Consider the following 21,053-nt stretch of genomic DNA (forward strand, 5'->3'; position numbering starts at 1 on the left):
ACGAGAGTGCTAGTTGAACGCGAATGAAAACCGTTGAGTGCAAGTGGCCGTCAGGAACGTGAGTGCTAGAGTGAACGCGGATAAATACCGTTGAGTGCGAGCGGGCGTGAGTGAACGTGAGTGCTAGTTGAATGCGAATACCGTTGAGTGCAAGCGGGCATGAGTAACGTGCTAGAGTAAACGTGGATGAATACCGTTGAAAGCAAGTGGGCGTGAGTGAACGCGACCGGTAGAGTGTAAACACCGATGAAGACCGTTACGTGCTAGTGGGCGTGAGTGAACGTGAGTGCTAGTTGAACGCGAATGAAAACCGTTGAGTGCAAGTGGTCGCCAGGAACGTGAGTGCTAGAGTGTGAACGCGGATAAATACCGTTGAGTGCGAGCGGGCGTGAGTGAACGTGAGTGCTAGTTGAATGCGAATACCGTTGAGTGCAAGCGGGCATGAGTAACGTGCTAGAGTAAACGTGGATGAATACCGTTGAAAGCAAGTGGGCGTGAGTGAACGCGACCGGTAGAGTGTAAACACCGATGAAGACCGTTACGTGCTAGTGGGCGTGAGTGAACGAGAGTGCTAGTTGAACGCGAATGAAAACCGTTGAGTGCAAGTGGCCGTCAGGAACGTGAGTGCTAGAGTGTGAACGCGGATAAATACCGTTGAGCGCGAGCGGGCGTGAGTGAACGTGAGTGCTAGTTGAATGCGAATACCGTTGAGTGCAAGCGGGCATGAGTAACGTGCTAGAGTAAACGTGGATGAATACCGTTGAAAGCAAGTGGGCGTGAGTGAACGCGACCGGTAGAGTGTAAACACCGATGAAGACCGTTACGTGCTAGTGGGCGTGAGTGAACGTGAGTGCTAGTTGAACGCGAATGAAAACCGTTGAGTGCAAGTGGTCGCCAGGAACGTGAGTGCTAGAGTGTGAACGCGGATAAATACCGTTGAGTGCGAGCGGGCGTGAGTGAACGTGAGTGCTAGTTGAATGCGAATACCGTTGAGTGCAAGCGGGCATGAGTAACGTGCTAGAGTAAACGTGGATGAATACCGTTGAAAGCAAGTGGGCGTGAGTGAACGCGACCGGTAGAGTGTAAACACCGATGAAGACCGTTACGTGCTAGTGGGCGTGAGTGAACGAGAGTGCTAGTTGAACGCGAATGAAAACCGTTGAGTGCAAGTGGCCGTCAGGAACGTGAGTGCTAGAGTGTGAACGCGGATAAATACCGTTGAGTGCGAGCGGGCGTGAGTGAACGTGAGTGCTAGTTGAACGCGAGTGCTAGTTGAACGCGAATGAAAACCGTTGAGTGCAAGTGGCCGTCAGGAACGTGAGTGCTAGAGTGTGAACGCGGATAAATACCGTTGAGTACGAGCGGGCGTGAGTGAACGTGAGTGCTAGTTGAACGCGAATGAAAACCGTTGAGTGCAAGTGGCCGTCAGGAACGTGAGTGCTAGAGTGAACGCGGATAAATACCGTTGAGTGCGAGCGGGCGTGAGTGAACGTGAGTGCTAGTTGAACGCGAATGAAAACCGTTGAGTGCAAGTGGCCGTCAGGAACGTGAGTGCTAGAGTGTGAACGCGGATAAATACCGTTGAGTGCGAGCGGGCGTGAGTGAACGTGAGTGCTAGTTGAACGCGAATGAAAACCGTTGAGTGCAAGTGGTCGTCAGGAACGTGAGTGCTAGAGTGTGAACGCGGATAAATACCGTTGAGTGCGAGCGGGCGTGAGAACGTGAGTGCTAGCTGAACGCGAATGAAAACCGTTGAGTGCAAGTGGCCGTCAGGAACGTGAGTGCTAGAGTGTGAACGCGGATAAATACCGTTGAGTGCGAGCGGGCGTGAGTGAACGTGAGTGCTAGTTGAACGCGAATGAAAACCGTTGAGTGCAAGTGGTCGTCAGGAACGTGAGTGCTAGAGTGTGAACGCGGATAAATACCGTTGAGTGCGAGCGGGCGTGAGTGAACGTGAGTGCTAGTTGAACGCGAATGAAAACCGTTGAGTGCAAGTGGTCGTCAGGAACGTGAGTGCTAGAGTGTGAACGCGGATAAGTACCGTTGAGTGCGAGCGGGCGTGAGAACGTGAGTGCTAGTTGAACGCGAATGAAAACCGTTGAGTGCAAGTGGTCGTCAGGAAGGTGAGTGCTAGAGTGTGAACGCGGATAAATACCGTTGAGTGCGAGCGGGCGTGAGTGAACGTGAGTGCTAGTTGAATGCGAATACCGTTGAGTGCAAGCAGGCATGAGTAACGTGCTAGAGTAAACGTGGATGAATACCGTTGAAAGCAAGTGGGCGTGAGTGAACGCGACCGGTAGAGTGTAAACACCGATGAAGACCGTTACGTGCTAGTGGGCGTGAGTGAACGAGAGTGCTAGGTGAACGCAAACGAATACCATTTAGTGCAAGTGGGCGTCAGTGAACGTGAAGTGCGAGTGTGAACGCGGATGAATACCGTTGAATGCAAGTGGGCATCAGTGAACGGGAGTGCAAGTGTGAATGGCGGGTGAGCATCGTTGAGTGCAAGTGGGCGTGAGCGAACGGGAGTACTAGCTTGTGAACGAAAATTAAGAGCGCGAAGTACCAGTGGGCTTTATGCACAATAAGAGGAAATGAACATAATTTTCGCTTTATAGATATAGCATTGGAAATCAACTGATGCCTGTAGAGTTACTTCGAAATGGACACGGCTGCTCAAGCATGGTGGCACGTTCCTCCGCGGAATGTCGCCCCCGTCATTATTTCGTTTCACTGCCAATTTCAGAATAATTCCTTATTTAAGGGGCAAAATTGTGGTCGTTTCTATCATTTCCATCGTCGCCATAATCTCAAAACATTCCGAGCTGTTGTCGGTCCCTTTAAGCGCATCTCTTGGTGCTGCGGAAGGCACTGGATATATATCTGGTCGGGGTGTGCGAATGTGCTGTGTAAATGCTTCTTTCTACCGAAGCGTTCTACGTTCGTTCCTTAGAGACCGTGTTTCTTAAATTTGAACCGCTGTATATGTATATGCGTTGCCGGGGCTAAGACCAACCGCGGCTGTATGTCCCGAGCGGATTAAATCGTCGATTGAGCAATTTTATGCTGATGAATCGCGAGTAATTGGAAAAATGCGAATGCAGATAACTGCCTTTCCCAGTGTCCTTATAGCCGAATAGGGCTTCTGTTTGTGACGAAGATTCCATCCGATTCAAGTTTCACTGGCAAAAAAATATTATAATAATGAAAGACCAATCACCCTGCTGCTTTCTGCGCGCCGCCGCGCATTTTTTGTCTTTTTTTTGTGTGTGATGCACGCTACGGTGACAAACGTAACCCGGCGTTGCTCCTTCGTCCTGGTCTAGTTACGACGTGATGGTTTTCGCGGAACGGGCGTCCCCAGTTTTCCTTACATTCTGGCGACCCTCTTTCGTTTTTGTTTTGCCCCGTAATTGTTCTCTGGTTTGCGTTGGCGCCGCTTTTTTCGGCGGCCAGGCATGAGCGGTGGTACATGCGCGGCTGCTGGCAGACGAAACGGGCACACGCAGTGCGCATGCGCTGACGACCTCCGTCGACGCCTTCGCTTCTCGCCTTCGATACGCGTGGAAAAGAAAAAAAAAAGGCGTGACCTGCCTGCGTGAGAGATCTACGTACCCTCGTGTTTGGCTTTGCTAGCTTGCTTGCACTTTGGGAGCGATCATTCTTGGCTCAGGTGCCTTTGTTTTCCGGGGAATACGGCAGTGGGCTAGTCGGTTGAGTATAATTTGCATTTGCGTTGGTCAAACGGGGTGGTGTTTAAAGGGACACTAAAGCGAAACAATAAATTAGTTTAGACGAATGAAGCATTGTTTGAGGACCCTGCAGCCAGTCATTTAAAAAAAATTGTTTGGTTATTAGATGAGAAAATGAAAGTGCAAGTTTCAGTATTTGAAATTCGCGCCGAAATCCCAGCGCCGGTACGTCAGCGTGACGTCAGGGATTCCAAAGTATGTTTTCGCATTTGGGCCGCGTTGGCTGAATAAAAGTTCCCGAAACTTGCCATGTTTAATATTTGGTTCGTTTAGAACACAATGCAGTCAATCTGTACCGCTATATCTAATTAGTAGGCCCTAGAAGATGCCATCAAAATCCAAAACGTCACAGCCCCCAGGTGCGGGAACTTAGGTAGGCGTCGCCACCCGTATTTCGTTCTTGCGCTTTTTCTGGCTTACCAAACGTCTTATCGTTGTAAGAGTGGTGTTTTTGGTGTTCTAGAACGGTAATTTACTGATGCAGAAGAAATCATTTTTTAGTGTCCCTTTAACGACGGGCTGGGTGAATTCCGATGCCACTGTGGCCTGCAGCGGGCGCTGGGACATCTCGCGCTCTCTACGATATGCGAGTGCGAGCTCAATTTTTGAGCGGACGGATGTGCGTAAGTCGTGCAATCGAAGAAACGGGGAGGTCGAAGCTTGTGCTACGCGTTAACGTTGCACCGTGAGGGCGCATGTGTCGGCGCACGACCCTTAGCTCTGAGCAGAAAAGGGATTAGCTTTAATTATTCGGCGATAATCGATTGGCGTCGGTGGGCTCGCAAAGCCGCCTTTGCGCAAGCGATGGAGCCACGTGTAATCAAGTTTCTGAAAAAGCAGCAGCCGTGCTTGGTGTCCTGTTTTCGTGTGCTTTTCACGTACGGTCTTGACCTCTCGTTTATTATTTTTTTTTCGTGTGCTAATTTAAGCTTGTTTTGGGGAATTGGGGGCATTCAGAGATACGGGGAGACGGGAAAGAAAGGAGAAGGGCAATGGGACTAATATAACAGAAATGTGGTTTGCTACATTTGTGGCGCTCCTCCCTACATTCTGTGGCGGAGGAGCGCGAAAGATAAAATATTAGAGAAGGAGAGAGAGAGAGAGAGGTGATTGCAGTCGTTCGCAGCACGGGATAAATAGTTAAATGGGCCCTGAAATACTTCTCTCACTACTCAGAATGAAAGTACGTCGCCTCACAAAATCTGCCGCAAAAAAAAAATTTTTTTTATCTTTCATGTATGAGCGGAGCTAGACGTAGTTATCGTACCAACGAGTGGCCTTCTCTCTCTATCTCTCCCTCCCCGTTCGTCTCTACTAGCGCGCTGAGTCTACACACGCGAGGTGGCAAGGGGGCAGGCATCCTAAACCGCGCAGGAGGGCAGGCAAGGTCCCGCCCAAACGTTGAGCGTCTCGGGGGCGAGAGGACTCGTCGCGGCACACCGTGGCCACCGAGTACACTAGGTTTGTTCGATTCAGAAAAAGGCGCACGGCACCACAAACGAAAAGGTGCAGGGGGTGCCGGGCTGCACCCACCCGCTGCACGGTTCAAGGGTGCAGTGCACCGCGGCGGCACCTTGCCTTGCACCCAGTTCAATCGAGCACGGGGGTGCTGGGTGCACTGCTGCACCTCGGGTAATCGAGGGTCTAGGTGCAGTGCACCGTGAATAGGTGCAGAAGGTGCAGAGAAACTTGGCTGAATCGAATAGACCTACTGTACCGTGGCGGCCGCGGTATGTACAGTCGACCAAAAAAGTTTACGGACCAAGAGACCTGACAAAAAGCGGAATATCTCCGCAGCCTCCAAATGCAGCCTGGTATTCCCGTTTCCAGCCTTTACTGGTATATGCGAACAACATTGTGATGTACGGTTTTACTGGCTACTTTTAAAGGCTGCTCGTATATTTAGCATTTTCTGAGACCCCGTGGTCCGTAAACTTTTTTGGTCGACTGTACGTCACGCAGCACGCCGCTGCCATCTCGGAGGCCACGCACGTCAGACGCAGCTACGGCGCAACCATAGCGCAGCTGTCGTGTGTAGAACGCCAGGGCAAAGATGAAACGGCTGCTTTTTTTTTTTCGATTTCGCAGACGTATACAGGTTTTTCATTGATTTAACTCGTAATTAGTAATAGCATTACTGAGAATGTTCAAGCGACCCACGAAATCAGCCAATAGCTGTTGGTTGGCATCGCAGCTTGCGATGGCGCTGCCTGACGACATCGTGGAGGCGAGAGCAAGCGATCTTTTAATGCTTTTGGACACGAGATTATAAGCTCCCTGCTGCATGTAGTGCAATATTTGGCTCGCAAGTTCACAGGAGCCTCGCTAACAGATGCAAAAAAAATACAAAAACTTACAACGAATTTTCATGGTACCCATTTTTTTAGTGCAATGGAAAACTTACCGGTTAGAGTGTGTAATCATGAAGTGGTAACGCGGAAAACACCGTAGCAAGTTTATCTTAATTTTTGAATCTGCAGCGAGGATGTAGTCGTTCGTGTAAGCATGCTGAAAATGGTGATAGGTGAGCGCGATAGCAATTATATGCCGGCATTAGTGCGATGCAGGTAAGTGTGGCCGTAGCTGTGAGAAAGTATTATTTTTTTTTTTGGTCAAGTCGATGTTCCCGCGATTCATGTTTTCCGAATCGTTAAAGCGTTTCTGCGATAATAGCTACGTGTTTTCGTGGTTTCCTGTTCAACTGCTTTGGTATTTAACCAGTCAAAACGAAACCAATCAGATCGAAAACGAAACGACGCCTTTACACGTGATACGGAGCTCAGCGTGTTGCCGTAGCCATGCGTGCGCTTTTGATTTCGGAAGCATAGAATAAAGAGCGAGTCTCTAATAATATACGAAGTGCAGTTATGAAGGAATAATTGCGCTGTACTTAACAGTCGACTTACGTACAGTGCTCTCATAGAACACATCCGAAGTACCGATATTTCACCGCCAGGACTCGCCACTTACTGGTTTTTTAGACCTTCTTTGCCAATTTAAAATTATAATTCCTACTTAAATCGCGAACAGCCTGCTGGGTTCTATCGCTATAAATAAAGGTCGTTTCATTTGCATCAACGTCTCACAACAAGACATTCTGACCAGTTGTCAGTCCCTTTGAAAGAATACTGCCAAAACTTTCAGAAACGTAGGAAATTATTAACACAAAGCTCAAACCTTCCGAAGGTAATCCGGAGCGGATCATATTTCATATATGAAATCCTAATTGATAACCCTTTCTTGGGGAGATTCGTTTTTTTAAACTGCGGTGCCCATTCAGTGACACATGGCCTCCGAAATTGTTGGTGTGTTCAGTTTCGGAGGCCATTTGTTACATAGGATCGAGCGCACGCCCACAGAAAGAGCGCGCTGGGCGTCTCGCGCCACATTTCTCGGTACACGGTTAGCCTCGTGTTCGAACATAAGTTGTTCATTGGCAAGAAACCGTTCGTAAAAATAATTCTAAAATAATAAAAAATAATTAGTTCGTAAAATAATCCACAACGGGAGTTGGTTCCATGGTTCCACAGACAAAGACACTACAGCCAGCAGCCACAATCAGTCTGTACGAAATGCGCGGATGCAGCAATATCGTAACTTGGAATAGCACCTTATTTGGAGGTTGCATTTAGGAAATACTATTTTAATGGGATGGCAATAGGCCGACCTCACTGACGCTGTAAGTATCCGTCTGTCGAAAATATGGGCCGCTCGAGAGGGCAGTGCTATTAGTTGTACTTTGCGGATCGCTTTGGACGTGTACTATAAGCAAACATATTGCTCTGAGGCCCATTGGAAATCTTGTTTATACCCTGGGGTTGTTGCAAAGTGCCGTCCAGGGAATGTTTTACCGCAAGAATTTTAAGAATGGCTTTAATAGCAAGCGATACAGACGCAAAAGAAATGTTGAGGCCATGTTGCGAGAAGTCAAGTTGAGTTACTCCCCTCGCTGCAGAATCTCTCTCCCCGTCGCGTCGCCCAGCGTCCGGAAGCAATATTCCTGCCCTGCTTTCTCATTGGAGGCGACGGCGCACGTGACGCGTACGTCATGATCCCCGGCATCCTGTTTTCTATCTTTGGCTCCCTCCGCCGTTCCGCAGTAGGCGGCCGGACTTTATCCGCCGATCGTGTTAATAGAGACCTTTAGCTTGTACGCTATTTCGGTAAACGGGAGCGGTTTGGGCGGATTACCTGATGGCCGGGGCGTAAACGTGAGTGGTGAAGCCGCCTGGCGTTGTAGAGCTCAACCAGACAAACGCATAGCTAAAACTGCAGTAACTCACCATATCCTGCTTCGCCACTCGTGCAAATTTTTGGCAGCGGCGTAATTGTGAACACGATTACGCCACTGTCGAAAATTTACGCCAGCAGCTAAGCAGAATGTAGTAATTAGCTCTGTGTTTGTGGTTGAGCTTTGCGCCACCAATCTGGCCGCTCACCTTGACGCCCCCGCTAAACCGGAAAACCGCCCGCGCTTGCCCGAATACCGGACACGCTAAAAGTCTAATGAGAGGGTAGCGTCGTAGGGAGGAGAACAGAAAGCCTGCCACGGAGGCGCAGCCAGTTGACAAAGTAGGTCGGTTGGAAGAGAGGGAGAAGCGCCGGTTTCTACGGACCTCGCTGGTTGGTCGGAGAGGCGCTGACGTGACGCCGTGGCATGACTGCTGCAGGAAATGGAACAGAAGTCTTGGAAACGTCACCAGAGACCCGGCATCAACGGCGTGACCGCCGAGGAGCGAAAAATGCCGCGCCAATGATTTTCGCAAATAATTCAGTGGACTGTTATCGGCGATGATCTCTGCATATTTTATTTATCTTTTCTCTTGCGCATAAACCTCAAAACCTCGGCTAGTCGACGCTGCTGGGCCTCTATTAAGAAGCGCTCCAATGTTAAAAAGTTCTTTGCGGTGGCGTCGCCTCAGAGATTCGCAGACCACAGATATCATTTCCGGGGAATACTCGTATTTCCCCCCTAAATTGCTGCTAAAGCATTCTGTTGCTTTTACTGCATTTGCGCACTGCCCACTTAATTAACCACGACACTGTTTCTCATCAGCTGGTCCTGTAGCTCGCTTCTTCCCGAGTTGAGCCAGCGTTGAGTGGACGCGCCCGTACGTACGAAGCTCACCGAACTTTATCGCTGTGTGCGTAAGGAGCCACTCGATTTATCACGTGACACACATCAAAAGAAAGCACGCGAGTAGAAAAATGCGCGATTTAAATTGCGTACAGTGCGGCGCCGGTCTGATGCGTGACTTTCTCCTGAAATGAGCAGTTTCACGGGCTGGTGGTTTCCGTGTTTCTTGTTTTCGAGGCTGTTGTCACTGAGCGACACAAAAATACTGAGTGCCAAGCTTCCCGGGATGGCGAGGTCACGCTTGCCGAAGTGCTAACACAAACGCCGGTAGCACGTGCGCGCTCCAACGCAAACGGAGAAAGGAAGCGACCGGCGACCTTGTAGTTTGTCCGCTAGGGCAGCAATCGGCGCTGGTGTCGCGGGTGGGAACTTGAGGTTCTCTCATTTTAGTCAGTTTTGCACGCTGTTTGTTTCAGAGGGAAAGACCCGTTGACCTTTCGATATTGATTTGCGGAAAAACTACAGAACTCCCTGTTGCGCTGTTTGATGCCTACAGCCGAAGTTCCTTGCAAGAATGTGATGCAAATTCGAATGTTCTGCTCCTTGGATACCAAAGAGCTGTTGGAGTGACGTTCTCTTGGTCGGTGGTGCCACTTGGCCTCTAGGCAGTGTCGTAAGAAACTCGGCGCAAGCACACAGTACAGGATAACGCATACCGCATGAAAAATGAACCCGTTTATTGCCTGCAGTGACTTTTGGCGAGGGTTGTGTGTGTGTGTGTCTGTGCCTGCTGAGAGAGCAGCAGGCTTTGTAATGACGCACTGCCTTCTCCCCCTTCCGCAGCGTGTTTTGGGACCTGTACTGCGCGGCGCCTGAGCGGAGGGACACGTGCGAGCACTCAAGCGAAGCCAAGGCCTTCCACGACTATGTGAGTACCTCTCTGCGGGTGCCCGCGTATTTCTAAGCGTTACGCTTCCCAAGTTAGTCGTAGTAATTTTCGACTCGTAGTCATGCAAGTTCGCGGAAAAGATCAAGTCCCAAAGAAGTTTTTTACGCCCTTACGGATGCTGGTTTGTGTCGTGGCTAACACCGCCCTTACTCTTTTAAAGTTGTAAAAAAATGTTTTATTTTATACCGCGGCGGACTCAAAGCTACAGCTGCGATGAGAGAAGTGGTAGTTGAAAACTATGAATTCTTACCGCCTGGTGTGCAGCGTGACGCGAGAGTTTGACGGCAATAGCTATTTACTTCACGCAGTTTTCGCGCCGTCTGTCGCAGGTATAATTTCACTTGGCACGAAAGGCCACAGAAAGCTTAAGTTCGTTTCCGTCAACGACTAGTTACCACGTAAAAAGGTGACGTGTTAGCCACGAGACAAGCCAAGCACCCGTTATACACCCGTAAGAGCGCTAAAATTCTTAGTGTTGTGGCGCCGGCTTGTGTCGTACAGTTTCACCACTCGGGAGGCAGCTGCAGTGACGAGCCGCACTCTACCTGGTTGCTGGCGTATAAAGCGTCGGCTGTGGCGTAATCTTTAACATGAAACTTTTTTTGTTAAGCCTTGAGGGGTTCGAAAAAATCCGATTGATGGGAGTCGAATTCGCGGCCATTAATGTTAATTAGGGCGAATCAGGCCATTTCTTCGTAAGAAAGCGTGAAGCCGAGGCGAAGAAGCGTCAGCACGACCTGTGGTGTTAAGGCTAAGTTATAGTGAAGGAACAGTTAATAAGGTAGAGTTAAGGCTCTCGAACCCACCATCTATGGTGAGAGGTGAACCTACGACGTTTTGTGGGCGAAAACAAGCAATAGGAAGTAACAACGCATTCAAATGAAAATGTCAACTAATGTGGCGAACGTCTCGTGAGTGCGTAGGCTTTCGCATTCGTCCTCTTTAGCGTAAGCTAAAGTAACTGCAACTCTTTTTTCGCGGTGACAACCGTCTTGCATTAAAAAAAAAACGTTTTCTAAGACGCGTGGTTGAGCAAAGCGCCATGAGACGTCGCTACTGCCGCTCACATCTGCGGCAGGCTGGCATTCGTTGAAGGATAATACCAACTAAAACTCCGCTGAGAAATGGCGGGCTTGGAAGTTTCTGAACGATCTCGTGGCACTGCGTCACAATAGCCCAGAAGCCGAGTTTGGGCACTACGCATGCGTCGACGCAGTTTCTTCGGTGCACGAAGGTTTAGCGCACGCAAACCTCTTGCGCCCAGATTAACTACAACGAAATTTTAAACACGAAAAGCCTAGTTTCTGACATCGTATATAAAGAGCAGCCTCCGTGCAAGATTTTACGCCTGAAATGCCAGTGAATACGCAACGAAAAGCCAGCTAAAAGGAAAATTACCAACCCTTCCGCCACCAGAATATGGCGATAACCGAAGCTTGTCCTGCGTGACCTTACCTTCACGGTAAGGTAACGCGCAGGTAACGGTGCCGAATTGCTCGGTATCTTTTTTTACTGTCGGATTGCCTGGGCTCGGGTGGCTCTAACGACTGGATTGGCGCGACGACGGCGAGCCCTTTCACACTTTCAGCCCTCTCGCCGCCACTTGTCGAAGACTGCCCTCCCTGGGGGAACGCACAACGCGGGGCCGTCCTATCTGTTTTCCGAGACTGAACAGAACAGAAACGAAGCCGGCGCAGCGCGCGCGGTACCCTTTCCCGCCCTTTCCCTCGGGGGAAGCAAAACGGGTCCGATTGGTCGCGCGCGTGGCGTGAGCGCGCGCCTATGCAGCTGGAATCCTCGCTAATGACTCACGCACCGACGCCGGCGCAGCTGTCAGCTCATCAAACCGCCCTTTGCGGCAGCTTCTCTGCTCTGGGAGCAACTGGGTTATTTTTTTTTTCGTGACCACGACAACGCCACTTGCGAGCCAATACAAGCTTCGCTTGAAAAATCGACGTTCTTGATTACAAGACTTACCGCTCGCTGTAAATGACGCGCAATCCGAAACTTTGAGAACCAGTCCAGCTTCCCTACACGACCTCCGATATTAAACAGTGCATGTGGCGCTCGCGCGCGCTAAGGTTCTGCGATGCCATGGCCTGGGATTTGCGTCATATCCTCTAACCGCCAGATGCATGCGTGGTCTTAGGCACCATTTGAAGGTAGTCTGTAGTAGTAATTTAGGTAACTACCAACCATACAGCTTTCCAAAGTTTGCATCCTTTGGGGCTTATCTTGGCCGACAACGATAATCGTCATCTGCGTTGCTATCGTTTCCTCTGCGCTCGCTACTTTCTTGCCAAGAGTGCTGTGTCACGCTGATAACGCGCACGCCGTTGGTGACCTGGATGTAACGGGAGCGCAGCGTTGAAGGAAAATGTGGGCAAGATGACGGTTGTTGTTGTGGGACATGTACCTCAACGGGCGCAAGCCTTTTTAAAAATGTAAGGGAAATTTCATTGCTGTTAACTAAGCTCGTAACTGAAGGCTTTAGTGGAACACTGCGAAGAAAAATTATTTTGAGCTGTAAGCAAATTAGCCTTCTACAATGTAAATAAAAAACGAAAAAAGAAAATCCACTCGCACCACGAAAAGCTCAGCCATAAAAAGCGCGAAACCGAAATAAGGGTGTCGACGCCGCCTTGGAAGTACCCGCACTAGTTTGCTGTGACGTCATGAATTCTTCAGAAGGACCGTCTGTTGGGCTAGTTGGTCAAACATTTTAAGTCCCAAATACAGCGGAAGAAAATACACATAAAGATACGAAAGACGCTTGTCCGCGTCTTTTGTGTCTTTGTGTGTATTTTTGCGGTGTATTTGGAATATTAAGAAAAATTCATTAATTCTATGTCCATTCGGGCCTAGTATAATTTTAGTAGTAAAGATGGACTACAGTGTACAGAGTCTGAAAACGAAGCTAGCAAGTTCCGACAACATTCACGCAGCCACAAAGCGCCAAACACGATGAAATACTTCCAAATCCGTGACGTCACACTCGTGCATCAGCACTGCGAGTCTCGGCGCGATATTTCGAAAAATGGTACCTTGGTCGTCATCTCCTCTTCTAATAATGGACAAGTCGCCGAGGAATTAACGAAATGAGTCTTCGAAGTACTAGTTTGTCGGTCGAAATGGATGTAGTGTTTGGTCTTGGTGACCCTTTCGGGGGTGAAGTGGTGATAAGCGGAAGACCCGTGTTATTTTGCGACATTGCATGTCGCCTTTGCGAGTACGGTGTGCGATTTACGCCAGCGGCGCCGTTGGGCGATGCATGTGCCCTCGGTGCCATTCTCTCCCTTGTTGCATTGATTTTTCTTCTTCCCCCGTCCGTGATAATCCTGGGCGTCTTTCGGTTACGCTTTTCTCTTTATTTCGGTGTTGACATCCTCCTCTCCCTCGTCTCTCTCCCTCACTCTCTGTACGCTTATTATTTGCCTATCTATTTCCTCGGGATTCTCGGCGTCGATCTGTCCGTCTCCTTATTTATTTATTTTTTTGTCTTCTACGCCGAGGATGTCGTCATCTCGTTCCTCCGTATTGTCTCTTGATTTGTCGTCTTTGCCTTTTTTTTGGCGCTTCTTATTCCCCCCCCCTTTTCTTTCCCCACTGCCGACCTCTGCACTGTTCTCTTCATTTTGTGCTTCTTTCCGTCTCTCCCGCTATCTCGTTCTATTTTTATTCTCGCGTCGATCCTCAGTGGTCGACCCGCCGGGCCTCGCACTGCCCGTTTCCCAACCCGCGTGATTCCATATCGGCTCTCTCTCTCTCTCTCGTCGACTGTACTACGCATTTGCCCTTTGGCGTCGTGATGTTTTTATTTTTGGGAAGGCGGCGCCCTTTTGTGTGTGTGCGCGCGTGCCTTTTGTTGTTTTTGTTCCCTATGTGCTTGCGTGCCCTCTCCCCATTTGTCTGAATATATTTAGGCTGCTTTTCTGGCGCGCAGCTATCGGCTTACCGTTTCTTTTTTGTTTTTTGTTTTGTTTCTCCGTGTCTCCCCCGTCCTTGTTATACTGTTCCCTTCTTGCTTGCTTCCTGGAGCTCTTGTTTTCATTCTTTCACGGCGGCGCCCTTTGCTCCTCTTGTACCTATCTATTTTTCCTTTTGCTGCTCTGCTCCCCAAACCGCATCTCTTTTTGCGTGCCTGTGTGCGCGCGTGTGTGTTCATCTGTGTGTGTGTGTGTGTCATCCCCGTCTCCTTCGCACCCTTCTCCGAAACCGAGGTCTCCCTATCGCCCGCTGACCCTTCCTTTCTCCTGCGGCCGGATTTTTATTTGTTCGTTCCTCACGTAGCGCCGAGGCTGGGCCTCTCGCACCCTGTTTTTCCCGACTCTCTCTCTAGCTGTTTCCTTCTTTCCCCTCTACCTTCCTTCCCTAATGTCTCCGCTGTGGTACCTCGCGGGCTGCGCTACTCCCGCCGCCCTCTCCCCATCCCGCTCCCTTTCCCTCCTGTTCGCTCGCTGCCTTCCAACCGCCTTGTGTTCCGTCGGTCTCGTAGCGGTCGCTGCTTTTCTTTCTTTTCTCCTTTGCGAGTTTTTGTTATTTCGTTCCCTTGGCAACCGCGCTTCCTTGGGGCAGCCGCGTGCGTGCGCTCTCTCTCTCCCTTCGCCTGACTGATGTGTGTGTGTGTGTGCGTGCGCGCGCGCCTTCCTTCCGTTGCCTCTCGTTGTAACCGTTAAGTGCGACGCTACCTGTACCCAGGGCGGGTACGTTTGAGCCGCGGCGACGGCGAGGCTTTCTCGAGTCGGTGACGACTTCGACGGTGGCATACCAAATCAGATTGGGCTGATCGAGTACTCTGTCGAAAGTCGTTATATTTTCGTTGACTTCGCGGTAAGGGGTTGATTATTACGAGGTCAAGTGAGGGTCGAACGGCTGTTCTTCTTTAACGTTATGCCCCTGAGCCTCAGCGCCGGCGATGTCGTGTGACGCCGGGGATATCAATGTACGTTCTTGTACTGCGGTGTCTCCTTACGCCATTGCAGAGTAGGGTAAGCAATTGCGCAATCAAAGTTTGATATAATAAAAGTCGATTTCGCGAAATGTGTTGTTGAACCAGCGCTTTCGATTACTCGACACAGGCTCGCAAATCTTGTGTCTCTTGCACCACATGTCGCATTGGAAACCTCGACACAACGAAGTCGACACCAGATCTCGCCCGATGTAGCGAAATGTGTGTTGAGAGAGAGCGAAAGAGAGAGAGAGAAAATGTGGGTAAACAAATATGTGTCCCCGAAAACCTGTTGCATTCGAAATGCCCAGAAATTTACTTTTCGTATTGCTCCGGTAAACACATTAACTGCCCATTGCGGTATTTGAATGTTGTCGCAGCCGTGCGACGAAAACGACGTCGAGCAGCGCTTTTACGTTGCAAGCTCGTCGCCGGCTTTACCAGATGGCGCCACCTGCTGCGCCTCTTGTCTTTGTGCATCTTCTCTAGTGTGTGAAAGCCTGCGCCGACAAGAACTTATATATATTTTTCCGTCTTTAATAAGGATTGTTTTTCGCACGCATGTTTTACGTTTTTTTTCTCTCTCGATTTAGCGAACTTATCGACTTAACGAATAACTCGTGTGCACTAGGAGAGGATTTCAATTCACTTTTCAGTTACATCGCTGTCACGTATGTGTATGATAGCTTGGGTAAATAATTAACCTAGAGCCTGACAGAATGCGACGAAGGTTTGGCGCTGCAGCTTGTGGAACTTGATTCTCCCGGTAGCTATTGCACGGACTTTGACTGAGCCAGGCTGCCGAATTCACAAAAGAAACAAAGAAGCCGTTTTCCCCCTTCCCCTTCAACTTAAGATTGCTTTCAGTGAACAGAGGTTTCGACACAACTATTGCGCCTGGTTTTGGCGCTGTGAATGGTCACGATTCTTATAACGAACCGTCGTGTATAACGAAACATTTGTGCTGTCGACCATTAGGTTAGAACTACGTTCGAGCGTTCTAAGCGGAGGTAGATTACGCTACTTGGATCATGTTCTAGGGGAAGGTTGGGCGCGCTAGGGAAAAAAAAATGTTAGCTGTAGACGAGCGGCGACGCTTTAGAAATTTTCAATGACGTCATCGATTTTGGCGGCGTTGTGGCGAAAGTCCGCGGGGAGAAACCGACGCCGTCGGAGCGTGTCATAATCTCACGAGTTTGCTTAGCCCAAAAGTCGGTGTTGCGCAGACTTTTCTTTCTTCCTTTTTTCTTTGCTTACGACAAGGTCGACGACAGTGCCGTCGCACTTCACGAAGTTGAATTTTGAAGTTTGTTGTCGTTCTTTGAAAGACGAGACGATATATTATGATGAAACGATCCAAGACGGGTGAGAGTGTTATCTTACCGTGCCAACTCTGCGGACTATACAGTTCCGTGCCTTGCGAAGTTCGGGCTCGTCTGAGTATTTTACGAATGTCTCGTCCCGTTTTACGAAAAAGTAAATTCGGTCCGTAAAAAAGTTTCGCTCTCGCATACCCTTGGAAGTCTTCCGATATTGAAAGGACACCAGAGGGGGGGGGGGGAGGGGGGGGTACCTGCATCTAGCAGGTTTATTCAGGCAACCTCCCGAAAGTCGGCAAAGGCAGAGTCGAGCAAAAGAAAAAAGTTAGTTCTAAAAACGATCGGTTGCTGTTCAGTTTGTGCTATTCCAAGTTTGCTTGAGTGCTGCGTCGAAAGGTCAACAAAGTGCGTACGCATCGCACAAGAGGTGTGTACGCGGGGCAAAGGTATATGCGTGCTATATGCAAATATACATGCCCTCCCCCCCCTCCGCCTCTCGGTGGGATTTGCTTAAATTGCAGTGTTAAAAGAGAGAATGAGAGGAATACAGGAAGGCGGGGATGTTAACCAGTCAATAGGCTGGTTGGCTACCCGACGCGGTTTATGAATACCGTCTGACGTCTCTCGCGCGGTAACGTATGTTTGAACCAACTGGACCAGCCACAGGTTGATGCGTTTGAAAGCCCGTTACACGGGAAGGCGATAGCAGCGCCACTGTTCCCGCTGGCGGAGGATTTCAGCGTGCACGCCTTGCCACCTCATGCCCGCCGCTTCTTTTTTCCCCCCTCTTCATAATCGTGCTGGCAGCGTTGTTTTGCGTCAGCGCCTGTGCCCTTTCGCATGCCGTTTGTGAGTCGCTCGTAACTGCTTTCCGTTTTTTTTTTTCTCGGAACAGCGACGCCGAAGTTGTGACGTCACCGCCGGCGTCATTCGGCCATCGTTCACGTCAAAGCGATCTTTGGCTCGCGTTCGGCTTTGGGGATTCGGCTGTGCGGCTTCGCGCGGTCCTTCATTTTTTTTCCCTACCCCCTGTTTTTTCTTCCGCCCGTTTTCAGAGGCTTCCCTCCTGTTTTTTTTTTGTCCGCGCCTGCGCGCCTTTTTTCTCTTTTCTTTTCTTTGCTTTTTGGGGTTGCACGGGTCAAGGCCAGGGCTATGTTTAGAGCGCTGCCAGCCCCCGGGGTTCGCGTCGAACTGCACCGAAACGGGACCCGTCGACGTCAGCACTCCGCTCTCTGTCCGCGCGTTGTTTGCAACCGCAGTCTCTCTCTCTCTCTCTGTTGCCGCTGTGGCAACGGTGCCATTGCGCAGTCCTGACAGTGTGGCGTTACACACGTGGCGGCGCAGGAAATCGAAACAAGGTTCAGGGTGAGGGGATCCATCGCTAAATTCGCGCGTTGGGCTCGACGACTCCTCCGAGCACCGGTACTGTACAACTCTGTGCGGCATTTTTTTTTTGTCAGAAGCAAGGCAGCTCGCTGTGATCGCGGCCGCAGACGAGGTGGGGGTGGGGTGGGGGTACACGGCGTCGTCTTCCCGATATAGGGAAACTATATAGGGAGGGCCAGCTCCCGCCACCCTGATCGCAAGAGTACGCTTTGTCGGCGTATCGTTTCCAGCGTTCTCCAATGTTCGTGATCGAAAACTGGAGTGTTTCCGTGGCGCATGCACATGCGGAGCCTGCGGTGGTTCTACGCATTGGTTGCACGAAGGTGCGCCGTCGAATAGCTGGTGAAACTGGTGTCATCCTCTAGGGAGAGAGAGGGGGAAGTAAAGAAGGAGATGAAAGGCAGGGAGTCGTCCTCTGAATTCTTTCCGAGTGGATACACCTTGCAACGCCCCTTTGCAAGAGGCTACCTTTTTCATTCGTAAATTGATTTCGTACTGTAAATTTATTTGTTGAAAATTTTTAAACGTTTCCTAATTCTTAAAACGTTTTGCGGACCGAGCATTGTTTTCTAGTTCGCTATCGCCTTCACGGACCAGTGGGAGCAAGAAAAACTAATGGAAAAGCGTGTTCTAAGGTGTTTTCCCGCTGACCCTGGTAATCGCCATGGTCGTTTGACAGACGCTGCAGCTGCCTGCGGGGGTCATTTCAGAAACCAGGAAGCACCAGCTTGAGTCACATGTGACAAAAACCCCCGTCTACGAGGCCCCACTCCTTTCTGTGTGTTCAGTGAAACAAAGGTGCGGGAGTGAGTGTGTGGTGAACCCTTGCCCTCAAAGGCGAGTCCTTCGACAACTTCGGACCCTCCTATTGGGCGAAGGCTGAACGGCAGTTTTCCCTAGCCTAGGGATCTAGGGAGGACAGAGGGAGGTTTTTTAAGCAGCCGTTTTCGGCTCCTCGGCGTGCTTCGTTTCCAGTCACGCTAGATTGATGAAATGTAACGTTCTCCACTTTTCACGTAGACATATCGTAAATAAACCCAGTACTCCTCGTTCTCGATGAGCAACACGTTCCTCCTTTCAACAGCGCCCACAGCGTGGATGAGTTGGACGACGGCAGGGGCCAGCTACCAATTTTGACATGCCCGACCCCAACTCTTAACACGCTGCAGACGACGAACTTAGCACGGCCGCGCGGTGTGGCAAGAAACGATCGCTTGCCATCACGTGCTTGCTTGGGTGATTTCCCCATGATGCCTCTTCATATATTCTTTATGAGACAGTTTCAAGATTTCCACGTGACGCTCCCTCCTAGTTCTTTTTTTGTTTTGTTTTGTTTCTTCCTTCCCTCCATTTGGGCAGTTGCTCTTACTGACAGGCAAATCCTACTCCTTCCCCCTCCCCCCCCCCCCCAAAAAAAAAACAATTTGTCCCGCTTTTCTCTCTGGCCTCATGCGTGTGTGTTTTTACCCTTCGCAGGGCTTCGTCAATTCCGGTTACGCCGTCAACGGCATCGCAGCGCACGTGAGTAACTTCACTTCTGCTGTCTCCCCTTGTCGGTGCCTACCAATGAGTTTCATGTAAAAGCCACTAGAGGAAAGTGTGGCGCTAGTTGGGATCGTGAACTCCTTCGAACACGGCAGTTCCGCCGGAATCTGTACGATCGGTATACACATATTCAGCACACGGATGTGCTCAGAATCATCGACCTTCTGTCGTCAAACGACTTTGTAACTCTGAAAATTGATCATTTTGAACGAAACAACGCGTTCCAAGTCCAACAATGCGCAATGATTACGCGTGTGCGTAGGGTTTTATTGCCTCCGTGCGTTTGGAAAAGGTATATTTCTGGTGGCTCGATGTTTTTGGACCCGTCTATTATGCCCACCTACTCTCGAGCAGCGAGAACAGCGTATAGAACCATAGTATGGCGGCAAACGAAATTTTGGCTGTTATTGCCTGAATATTTCGTGAATTTATTTATTTATTTATTTATTTATAGATACTGCGATCTGAAATCAGATTATAGCTTGATCAATGAAATCTTCATGAGAATTTCCGTTTGATTGTGGCGCAGATGTCCATCTCTAGGCCGAAATAACTGTTCACGACGTCCATGGGAAAAAATGCTGCAAACTTAATAAACATTCAGCACCTTTAGTAATCGGGCACCTTTAGGATTTTGCGGCAGCATTTAGTATTTCTTGGTGTTGACCGAGCTACGCCGAGAATATAAGAGGTCCTGCTGGGGGGAATCGGGATTTCAGTTTCTCATCCGAAAGGTAAATGACGCCGATTGAACAGTCACAGTTCCGGACCTGTCCTCGTTCCAAAGGTGGTGGTGGGTAGTCGAACACGCGAGCTCGTGCGCAGAAAACTACAACTGCAAACTGAGCTACCACAGCGGTCGCACACGAAGCCGGATTGGATTGGATAATCTTGGATGTGCTTCGATTACAGGACGAGAAAGAAAAAGATTCCGTTGCCTACTAGGTGAGAGAGCGTAGGCCAGGCATTCCTTCCCATCAGAATATTTCAAAGCATCTACACGTATTCGGGCCGATGTGCCGAAACGTCAGAGTTTGACAGGTTTAGTTCTGCCGGGGGGGGGGGGGGGGGTTCACAGTCTGAGGCAGACACACAACGCTGCTTAAATGGACACTGGCGAGAAACGCAGTTAGATTAAACTGATAAAATATTCCTTCACAACCTTTTTTTTATTTATTAAGCGCTGAAAGGTTGATTAGAAGAGAAAAAGGACAAAGTTCAATTTTCGAAGTTAGCGCCTAACAGCCAGCGCAGGTACGTCAGTGTGACGCATTTCTGGTATCTGGGCCACTGCGGCCGACAGTATACGTTCTCAGAACTCGCTTGCTTCAGTCTTCGCCTTGTTTAGAATAAACTCTAACCCCTTTAAAACCAATTAAATTCTGGGGGTTTCGGGCGCCTAGACCACGATCTGATAAGGGCACGCGGGATTCCCCACCCCTTTTAGTTGTCACGCATGGGGGACCCCAAAAACGCCGTTGTAGGGGAGAGACTACGAATTAATCTTGACCACCTGGGCTTCTTTAACGTGTGCAATGTTACCAATCTTTACATATAAAAATTTAATTAGGCCGGGCGACGAATTGATGGGTCGCCAACCGCCTTTAGTTTTTTTTTTTTGCTTACCAAGCTTCCCATGAAGACAAGATCGGCGTTTATGACATTGTGGGAAGGTAATATAGTAATCCTGTTCAAGCTATTTTTGATACGCGAGAGCAATAAGGTATCGCTAGCGTGGGAATAGCTGACTGCTGACGTTTCACAGAGGCTCGCGTCAAGGTTGGCCGTAAATGAGGACGTGGTTACCCTGCTGGTGCCTCTGAATTCAAAGACAGCGGAAAGGTGAATTAATCTGCGGTGAAAAGTGAAATACTGCAGGAGTATTTGCGCATTATTGTACGGTAGGGAACGCACAGAACAAAAAAAAAATGTTTTGAAGGACAGTAAAAGCACCGTTAATAGTCGATGTTAAGAGTCGAATAACCGCAACAGAAATGTTACTAGCTTGATGGCACGAACCTACCGGTCGTTTTTTTCCCCCCAAAATCCATTCGATTCATGATAGGTTTTCGCGTCT

The 21,053-nt window shown here is 49.6% G+C and overlaps 1 protein-coding gene across 16 annotated transcripts in view; it reads left to right on the plus strand.

Annotated features, from left to right (window-relative positions):
- Ssdp (Sequence-specific single-stranded DNA-binding protein) overlaps positions 1-21,053 on the plus strand; it is a 102,477-nt gene that overhangs the window by 30,623 nt on the left and 50,801 nt on the right. For all 16 annotated transcript variants that reach the window (XM_065440786.2, XM_065440780.1, XM_065440777.1 and 13 more), the window contains exons 4-5: positions 9,673-9,757; positions 18,908-18,952. In XM_065440786.2, the coding sequence (XP_065296858.1) occupies positions 9,673-9,757; positions 18,908-18,952 (130 nt within the window). The remainder of the gene's footprint in view (positions 1-9,672; positions 9,758-18,907; positions 18,953-21,053) is intronic.

Source organism: Dermacentor albipictus, chromosome 9 (genome assembly GCF_038994185.2).
Source record: "Dermacentor albipictus isolate Rhodes 1998 colony chromosome 9, USDA_Dalb.pri_finalv2, whole genome shotgun sequence".
In the NCBI taxonomy this organism is placed as follows: domain Eukaryota; kingdom Metazoa; phylum Arthropoda; class Arachnida; order Ixodida; family Ixodidae; genus Dermacentor; species Dermacentor albipictus.